The 10,620-nt window shown below is 47.2% G+C and overlaps 1 protein-coding gene across 1 annotated transcript in view; it reads left to right on the forward strand.

The window, feature by feature from the left end:
• LOC102382048 (WD repeat- and FYVE domain-containing protein 4-like) overlaps positions 1-8,714 on the forward strand; it is a gene marked incomplete at its 3' end in the record, with an annotated part of 114,584 nt that extends 105,870 nt beyond the window's left edge. Inside the window, 2 exon segments of the mRNA XM_025195385.1 lie at positions 6,450-6,527; positions 8,511-8,714. Coding sequence (XP_025051170.1) covers positions 6,450-6,527; positions 8,511-8,714 — 282 coding nt within the window.
• Between the last annotated feature and the right edge of the window lie 1,906 nt (positions 8,715-10,620).

A 10,620-nucleotide genomic window follows, 5' to 3' on the forward strand; every position in this document is an offset into this window, starting at 1 on the left:
CCTGCCTATGCAGGGGGTCAGACTCGATGATCTCAAGCAAATCCCGGGACGTCTCAAGCAAATCCCGGGACGTTTCTCAAGCAAATCCCGGGACGTCATTCTCCCCCTGTACTCGGCCTTAGTGAGGCCGCAGCTGGAGTACTGTGTCCAGTTTTGGGCTCCACAATTCAAAAAGGATGTGGAGAAGCTTGAGAGAGTCCAGAGAAGAGCCACGCGCATGATCAGAGGTCAGGGAAGCAGACCCTACGATGACAGGCTGAGAGCCCTGGGGCTCTTTAGCCTGAAAAAGCGCAGGCTCAGGGGTGATCTGATGGCCACCTACAAGTTTATCAGGGGTGACCACCAGCATCTGGGGGAACGTTTGTTCACCAGAGCGCCCCAAGGGATGACGAGGTCGAATGGTCACAAACTACTTCAAGATCGTTTCAGGCTGGACATAAGGAAGAACTTCTTTACTGTCCGAGCCCCCAAGGTCTGGAACAGCCTGCCACCGGAGGTGGTTCAAGCGCCTTCATTGAACACCTTCAAGATGAAACTGGATGCTTATCTTGCTGGGATCCTATGACCCCAGCTGACTTCCTGCCCTTTGGGCGGGGGGCTGGACTCGATGATCTTCCGAGGTCCCTTCCAGCCCTGATATCTATGAAAAAAATCTATGAAATCTATCACCTGTGTCAGAGTATTATGGAGGGCCTATATTTTACAGAATGTGGTAGTGGTAAAAGTCATATCTATATATAAAAAGAATCGGACTTAAAACATTCCAGAGTTCAACAGTTTGCCTTAAAAACCTCACTTTTCTCTGAACACTTTTACATATTATTGCAAGTAGCATATCAGTTTCCTCTAAAACAGATATGAGGGGAAATCAGCCTTTTTGTTCCTCCATTTCCTTCTTTTGTGCACAAAAATGAAGATAGTGGGTGCATCTACATGAGACACTAACTGCACAGTAGCTTAATAACACTGCACAATAGCATGCTGGGTAAAAAACATGCTAATATGCTACTGTGCATCACTAAAAACCTGTACACTGGTGCTACTGTGCAGTCGTGCAAGTTACTGCATATTGACTTAGTACTTGTTTATCCAAGTACTAAACTTAATGCACAGTAACAGTGGTGAATTAATGAACATGTAGAGGTGCCTGCTGAGTAGGTGTGATGGAGGGGGCAGGGGAAGAGGGGGATGTTCCTTGCCAGCAGACCTGGCCACAGTGATAGACCTGCCCCTGTTGTTCTGTCAGTGTTACCTTTCCTTTGTAATAGTCACTTTCTCCTGTTGTTTCCACAGACTCTTCACACAGCAAAGGGGAAATAAGAAATATTTTTTAAAGAAAAGCAGAATGTAAGCCTGGGGTGAGCAAAATATGGCCCAGAAGCTGGATCTGGCCCTTAAGGCATTTCTGTCCAGCACATGGGGCCCCTAAAAAATTAGAAAATTAGTATTTATCTCCTCCTGACTGCCTGTCAAAGATGACAGGAGCCAGGGGCAGTAGGTCCCAAGGGGAGCTGGCCGCAGGGTACAGAAGCCCAGCTCTGCCCTACCCCCAGCTATTTCCCTGCCTTCCTGCCTCTGCACTGCTCCAGGACTACGTGGCTCCCGGCTGCATCCCTGGACTGTGGAAACATGGGGCCCACGCCAGTACACAGGGTGGGAGGGGTATATGGAGGAAGTGTGTGTGCATGGGTGACTGGGGCCTTCCGAGTGTCAGGGGGCACGACTGGGGAGGAGGGGTGTCACCCAGCCAGCTGGTGACTGGGAGGGGGTGGGGGGTCTCCCAGTGGCCAGTCGCCAAGCGCACTGGTGGCACGGTGGCAGCAGAAGTGCTGGCACTTCTGCTGCCAACATGCTGCTGGTGGAGCCAATTTCAGGGGGGCACTAGTGCTCTCCATGCCCCCCTACCAGCCAGAGTGCTCACTGTTGGCGGGGCACCAGTGCTTCCAGGGGGGTACATGCCCCTCTGTGTCCCCCCACGCATTGCCTGTTTGTGTGTGTGTGGGTGTGTGTAGGGAGAGACTCTGCGTGTGTGTATATGTGTGTGTGTGTGTGTGTGTGTGTGTGGAGGGAGGGAGGGACTGTATGTGTGTGTTTGTAGGGTGTCCCACATACACATCCCACCATAGACATGCACCCACACCCCCCTTTCACTGCCATACTCATATCCCCTCACACACCCCAGCCCTCCAGCCCCCCATCCTCACAAATGTCACACCCAGCAACACCCCCCACACCTATCCATCCCCACAGACACACCCACACCCCCCCACAAACATATACTCTCCCACAATATACAAGAGTAAGACTTCATTTTAAGCTATTTTGCAATCACCTCTATGTACACTACACAAACACACATAAATCAGGACAAAAATATTTTTTGAAATCAAATTAATGAATGTTTTAGATGTTCATTTTTTAGAATATAATTTGGTATTTTTCTGGTTCCGAGATGGCAAAACCCCTTGCTGAAAGGAGTACTTGTGGAGTTAGAGCCAGGACTTCCAGTTACAAGATGGCAACCAGGGGGCAGGGAACCTGTCAAGGGGTGGGGCTACCCACGCGACCCTCAACAGCTTGCCAAAAATCGGTAAGGTCTGATCTAATTGCTGACAACTAAAATGCCCAGCATGGAACACTTTGAAATTGCTGCCACTGGGGCTCTGACCTGGCTAGAGCTGAGCGGTTCTGAAATGCTGGGTGTCTGTACCTGGGGCTCATCCCTCAAGCAGGTTATTGTCTCCTCCAAGCAACTTTTGGCTTATTGCTATGAAGCTGGAATCTAAGTTCCACTTTTGTGCAGAGCCCAACTCACCAGCAGAGGGTTGCTACTAGCTTTGTAGGTCAGTCTTTATGGGATTTTTATATGAATTATGGAATAGCTTTGTGTAGCCACAACTGTGATTACAGGTTTAATGATGCTTTAAACAAACAAAATGTAATGACTTTCATCAGTGTAAAACAGGAGCTTCCTGCGGGGAAACACCAGTAAATGTGACTTCACGGCAGGGGTGCAGAGCTGGCTGTCAGCCAGCAGCAATCGGCACACCACATAGACCTTGTGTGTTAACTTAATTATAGCACAGCACAAGCAGCAACTCGGCAGTTTGCTGTGAGCAATCACGGCATGCATGGCACAGAGTCAATGCATTTAAAGATTACCCATCTGATCCATGGCCCTAGGTAGAGAGGCACTAGATTCTCACAGCTGTCTCTTCTGTTGCCTTGGATAATGGCAGTCTGACCTACCTGGACTCTGGTCTATGGATTCTGACTGGAGGAAGGTCTTTGCATGACAGTGTTTCTTCCTACAGACAGTGATTGATTTTTACAACAGTGAAAGCCAGGACCACACCTTAACCCCATTTGTATAATGTCTGTGCATTTTGTACCTTCCAAACTAAAAGAAAGATCTCTTGAGATTTTATTCCACATTTCTCTACCATTGATCCCCAGAGATTTCTCAAATAAGTTGATGCTTGTAGTACTCTCTGCAACTTCTTCTGATTCTCAGAAAATCCCTGTTTCCTTTCCATGCTATTTCATAGCCCCAAGCTGACTTTTATAATTGGTAAGTAGAGAAAAAAAAATCTCCAGTTGCCTAAAACAATCTACAATCAATTCTATTTATGTGACTGGCAAATACAGTTATCTGTTCTACAGGAACTTTGGAATTTTGCTGGAATCTTATGGTAAGAGGTTGACTAAGAAATGAAAATGAACAGGGAAGCCATCTTCTCATTCTCATTCAAAGGCAGGAGTCACAACCTTAGCCCTTCCTTTGAAAACAGCTCCGGGATTATTGTGGGGGCTTATTAAATCTGAACCCTCATCTGGTCAATTGTTTGTTTTCACCAGATATGGAAAATAAGCCACTAGGTTCCAGAACAGTTCCCATTGACTCTTCAGTGTTAAACCCTAGACCCACTTCCCCGGGAAATCTAATGTACTTCATGCTTCTGGTCAGATGGGAAATGTAGTGGAGGCAGTCTTTTTAGTCCGTTCTGGGTCCCAGAACTTCAGTGGTTGATTGGGAAAAAATCCACCTAGCCTTTTCACAGCTGGAAGTTTGGATTCGGTTTGAGCTTAATACAAAAGTTTGAGGAGTTTTTGTAATAATAGCAATAATAGTAATAACTCTGTTGTCTTCTATATATGATACGAGTTTTCCACCCATGTAATTCCACTAAGTTCAAGGCATTACTTCTTCAAGGCATTCTTCTTCCTACATTTTTCTAAAAGAGATCCTGTACCTTAAACAAGAATCACTGGATGAAATTCTGTGTCTGTGGTATACAGATGGCTAGTCTAGATAAATATAGTAGTCTCCTCTTGCCTCGTACATTTTGCCTGTATGATTTAGAGTGGAGTAAGTGAAATGAGAGCTAGGCCCATTGTATTTCTCTTGCGCCCTGAATCTGAGGCTCTCATGGCACTTGACAAATGTTATTGAATTTAGAATCACGATCTGGTGTGATGCTGGTACCTGTCCCCATTTATAGACAGGGAAACTGAGATTCAGAGTGGTAACATGCCTTTTTCAAGGTCACATGACAACCCATTGAAAGACCTGGAAATGCAGTCTGTATTGCTTGACTGTACTTGTCCTTTCATAGGACTAGCACAGAGCCCTGAGTGTAAGATACTTGTTCATATGAAATATGTATACATTATCTGGATTCACTGCTACATATATACATTATCTGAATTCACTGCTACATATGCACAATCCTAGTGCATATTGGAGTGCAAAATCCTAGTGCAAATTGAAAGGTAAGCTTTCCTGGAAGTGTGCATTCCCTTCTCAAGTACCAGACACCTCATGTAACCTTCAGACAGCTCTGTTTCAGAGGCACTATATATTATAAGAATAACTTTGGCATTTAGGATCTGAGTCCTGTTGACTTTGAATGAGATTTAGGTTCCTAAGACTGACATCATTGTTAGACAATAGACCTAAATCACTAAGGTGCTCTGGCAAATCTTACCGTTTGTCTCTCAACTTTCAGTCTGTTAAGTGGCAGCAATAAGCCTTTCTTGCTGTTCTTAGACTGTATATTCTCCAGGGCAGGGACTGTCTTTTGTATTTACTGCTCCTTAGCAAAATGTCACCCTTGTGACTTCAGTTGGTGCTGCTGAAATAGAAAAAAATAGTGGTCTTATACTATAGTTGCACTATTATCTAACACTTTTCAAATGTATGAAGCCCCACACAGTGGTGTGTGCATGTGTGTGTTTTGTTTAAAAGTTTCTGTGTCTGATTTATTTTCTCCTTAAAAAAAAGATTCCAGAGCCAATGCCCTGTGCTAAGTTTATGACTGTATTTAATTCCCTCTCAGATCCTTTGATCCTTTGACTGGTGTGTCTGCAGTTACTTCTCAGGAGTTCTGTTTACAGCCCATTTCATCACTTCATCACTGTACATCCCAGGGACCCGCCAAGCCCATCCTAGCTGACTTTTAAAATCCTTTCTGTACTTCCAAAAGCCAGGGTGACCAATGGCCGTTAAACTCTGCTCCTGCCCTCCTGCCAACCCAGGACATTTTTTTTTTTTTTTACTAAGAGCCAGACTTGTTTAATGATGCAAGTTTTCACTGTTATGTGCCTACATAATGTAAATGTAACTCTTCTGCCAGGTCCTGTCCTACTTCCAGACCCCAGTTAAAAGGGGTGGGTTCAAATTAAAATATAAACATAAACTATAGTAAAAAAACAAAAAGTTTGGTTGCCAGTAAAGTTTTCAGGAAAAAAAATCTTCTTCGGTTAGCAACCTTGCATTACTGCACTGAAGATTTTACACTGTGGTGTCCCCTGCCCCCTGCCAGAAGCCACCTACTTACTCCATGCCATGATGTCCCTAGCTGCACCCTCTACTATATTCCCCCCCACCCCGCCTTACCCCTGCAGTTCCTGCTCCCCCTATTCTGGCATGGACCCCCAAAGAATCCTGTGACCCAGCAGTATTACAGGCAGCTTGGGACACAGGAGCAGCAGCAGCACATGGCTAGGAGAACATTCCCTGCAGGGTGCTGCATTCCCACTTGGACACCGGGTGGTGCTGCTGTGCCTTGTCTGTCAGAGCTGCAATCAAGCAGTTGTCTATTTTGTTTTTTTACTGGCTGCATCTACATGAAACACTGTGCAGTTATTATTGTGCAGTCATTTACTACTTGCTGATACAAGTACCAGCATTACTGTGCACTAGTGTCCCTGAGTAACTTCTTGGTGATGCTGACTGCGCAGTAGCTCATTGCTACTGTGCAGCTAGTGTCTCGTGTAGACGCGACCACTGACTGATAACTATAGTTTTTTACTGACTTCATTGGCAGGTATTTTAACCTGATTTTTTTCCTGACAGTCAGGAAATATACTGACAGTTGGCAACTCTGCCCACTGCTCAAGTCTGCAAATGCAGTGCTTATTACTGAACATTGCAATGTTTTCTTTAGGGGTTTGTGCCATGTATGGAAAAGTACAGAAGAAGTGGGCAGGAGCTGTATGCATCTTTATACAAGGATCATGTGCAGGTAAGAGTTGAAGACTTCATGACTTCCTTTTATCATGAAGAGAACATTGTTTTAACTTGCCAGATTGCTCTGACAATTTAGCATTGTCTCACACTTGAATTAAGTGACCCCTGTTCTACCTACAGATTTTGAGATATTTTTGTTAAAATCAGGTGGAAACAGTAATTTTTTCCTATTGTATATTTAATCCATGAACTCCAGAACAATGTTATCAGTCAGTTGGATTGCATATCTCTAGTTCTGTTCTCAAGGAATCCTGATTTCCATTTCAGTGAAGTTGCTTCAGATATACGCAACGCTCGCTAGCACCATGACTGAAAGGGACTTGGGGGTCTTGATAGACCACAAGATGAATATGAGCCACAAATGTGATGCCGTAGCTGGCAAAGCTAACCAAACTCTGGCATGCATCCACTGATGCATCTCAAGCAAAACCAGGGAAGTCATCCTCCTGCTTTACTTGGCCCTGGTGATACCGCAGAAGGAATACTTCGTCCAGTATTGGGCCCCCCACTTCAGGAAGGATGTGGAGAAGCTTGAGAGAGTTCAGAGAGCCACTTGTATGATCCAAGGCCTGGAGGGAAGGCTGTATGAGGAGAGGCTGAAGAACTTGGGACTCTTCAGTGTGGAGAAGACAAGGTGGAGGGGGGACTTGGTGGCAGCCTAGAATTACATAAGAGTGGTACATCAGGACTTGGGAGAACACCTGTTTACCAGAGTTCCCCAAGGGATAACAAGGTCCAGTGGCCATAAACTCCAGGAAGGCCGATTTAGACTAGACATAAGGAAAAAGTTCTTTACAGTATGTGTGTCCTGAGTCTGGAACAAACTCTCCCTAGAGGTGGTGCAAGCACCTACTTTGGACTCCTGCAAAAAACAGGTGGATTTATTTCTTGCTGGGATCACTTGCTCCCAGCTGACTTCCTCCCTATGGGGGGCTGGACCCAATGATCTCATGAGGTCCCTTCCAGCCCCTAAAGTCTATGGAATCTATGAAATATTCTAGTACAAATGAGAGAATTTGGCTATTTTCTTCATCAGTTAATATTAGTTTTCATGACACTCAGATTTACAATCAGAAGAATCCTACATACAAATCTCTGTTTGCTGATAAACTCAGCAAAGGTCAAAAGAGTCTTTCTTTTTCCCTTGGAACTCTAACCTCATGTGCCCTTTAGAAAGGTAGAGTTTCTTTTTCTAATGTACTTAAATCCATAGCCACAGTGGAGAGATTACCAGATATTCCTGATGAGTCATTCAGAGTGTAATAATTTGCTTTCATTTGTGATAAACACTAACTGGGACAGAGTCAGGTTTATAAACGCTGACATTTATCATGGAACTATCAATCGAGGTCCTGGTCTGGACCATAGTCCTCCAAACAAGGCACTCACCTTCAAGGGGATTGAGAGAAATTGTGGCATGTCAGTTTCTCCGGTTTGCTCCATATTACGTAGTTTTTTTTTCTTGTGAACTTATTTTGCATTTTAGTTCCCTCTGGTGTGTTGCAGAAGAGCATATCAAAGATATGCAGATGAATATTGACATTAAATGCACTGTAAATATTTCCACGTGGGTATCTTCCCGGCATCCCAGTATTTAGATTTTATCATTTTAAGTTTTATAAGCAGTCTGAAGTTTTAGAACACCTATGAGTGTTAGAACTCAGTTGGGATTTTCAAAGAAGAGCCTAAGGGAGTTAGGCACTTCAATTTCACTGGAAAATAGTGGGTGTTGGGATCCCTAAAATCCCACTCCATGTTTAGTCTCTTTGATGGTACCTCCAGCAGCACAGCACCCTCTTGTGCTCAGTAAGGAGCACCATTTGCTGGATTGATGGTTCTCCCTTTTGTGGGAGCTCTCCTGCTGTGACTCAGCAGGGTGATTTAGATCTGTTAGGATTACTGAGATCTTGGACTAACTGTGGGGGGGGGGTGCAGTAGTGGAGTGTTTGGCAGTGACATGAGTGGTTCTGTCCCACAGATGCTACAGTGCAGTTATAGCAAAGCAGCAAAGGACTGGGCAGCACTCGAGGAGCAGCTTTTCTCCAGAGGAGGCTTGTGGGGGTCCGTATTAGGGTTGTCCACCCCACACGGTGAACTTGATTGGTATGAAGGGCCTGCACGGATGAGGAAGAGGATTCGGCAGCAGGGTGCCCATAGGACGATGATGCGAATGATGAGCGAGGTAACAAATATTTGCATGAGGTACAAATTCTGTATCCTTCATTCTTACTTCCAGCAATAGCACCTGCCCACATTGCAGAGTTCTGTGGCTTTCTAATCATCTTGCCACTTGTTCTCAGCTCCTGATCCCACTGACCCACTGGACCATGGTCCTTGAGGTTAGAAGACTACTGAGGGAAATAGGGGAAATAAATGGAATAAGAGACTGTTACTTGTTTAGTAGTCATGGGATAGTTTTCTGCCCATGCTGTACTCACATTCCTTTTCAACGAGACTTTGCAGTTGAGATATGTTTCCTGCCTGCAGTATTATCTTATATATGTATTAGACTAATCTGCTGAAGAGCAGTTCAACCAGGAGTCCAGCTGTCTATACTGATTCCTATCACTGTGGTTTGAGAGGCAACTCTTCTCAGTAGCATAAGTATCAAACAGGATTGGCCCTGCTCGTCATTGCTTGACTTATAAATGAATCTCAAATTCAGAATTCCTTCACTGCACTAGATCATGTGTTTTTTCTCCTGGAATTGGCCTCATCTAAGGTAAAGTTATGAGATTCTCTTTTAGGAAGAGCAGGGTTCTTTCCCCTTTGAATATATATATATATATATTACACACACACAGACACAAGTCTGTGGGGGAGGGGCATGTGGGGGCAGATCAAGGCCCTCATGGTGAGGAGGGGCCCCCATGGTGTGGAGCGGGGGCAGGGCAGGGGCAGGCACTGCCTAGCTGGGATGGGGCATGTGACAGAGCCATAGGCGGCTCATCCCGGAGGGGGAGGGGAGGGCGGGGGAGGGTTGTGTGCACCCTGGGGGAGGTGTGGGCCTCTGGAATTGTACATGGGGCGAGAGCAGGCTGTATGCTATGGGCTCGGGGCTGGGGGTCAGCCTTTTCCTGGTGGGGAGACTGGGGCAGGGCTGTGCTTGGGGCAGGCAGGGTGGGGCAGACAGTGGTTCAGTGGGAGTGGGAGCTACTGGGGGGGTTACAGGGAATTTTGGGGTGGCTGTAGACCACCCTGTAGCCCCCTGTGAGTGCTGCCGCTGCTGCCCACCCCACCCCTCCCCACCGCCACCCACCCCAAGTGTAGCCCCAGCCCAGCCCCACCACCAAGGAAAGGCTGGTGCAGCCCCCGGCCCCAGCCCACAACAGGCAGTCTGCCCTCACCTTGTGCACAAATCCATGGGGCACATGCCCTCCATGCCTCCCCCAGGGTTGTGTGCAGTGGTGGGAGCCTCCCTCCCTTCACAGCCCCCCATGCCTTCTGGACAAGCCACCCACAGCTCTATCCCGTGTTGTGCCTCGCCTCAGCTGTGCAGTGCCTGCACCTGCCCCAGCCCCACTCCTTCCCTCCCCTACGCCTCTTCCCCCCACAGACTTACTGCCCAGATGCAGCTCTCCAAGCTGCCGGGCTGCATATCAGCAATCAGATTGGTATCAGCCGATATGGCTTTTTTATATATTCTAGCCAATTGCCCATCAAGAATGACAGGGGGCAGGAGCAGGTGGGGATGGAGCCCTGTGACCCTCCCCATCCGGGACTGTTCCCTACCCTCTCCCCACTGCAGCGATGAGGGGAAGGGAGGAGTGGGCCCGGGCTTAGTGCAGGGAAGGACCGGGCCCAAGGGTGGGGAGAAGCCGGGCCACTGCAGTGGGGGCAGGGAGCAGTGGACCCGGGCCAAAACCAGCAGTGGGCGGGGGATGGGTGGAACGAGGGAGGGGCAACATGGGGAGAGGGGGGGATGGGCCCAGGCTCAATGCGGGGCAGGAGGTCCATTCCTCCCCTCCCCCCAACTGCTGCCATGTCAGGCCATGTTGGGCCGGGCCTGCTGCATCCTCCCCTGCCGTGGCAGCAGTGGGGGGAGGGGAGGAGTGGGCCCAAGGCAGGGGAGAAGCCAGGCCACTGCC

Source organism: Alligator sinensis, unplaced genomic scaffold (assembly GCF_000455745.1).
Source record: "Alligator sinensis unplaced genomic scaffold, ASM45574v1 scaffold163_1, whole genome shotgun sequence".
NCBI lineage: Eukaryota > Metazoa > Chordata > Crocodylia > Alligatoridae > Alligator > Alligator sinensis.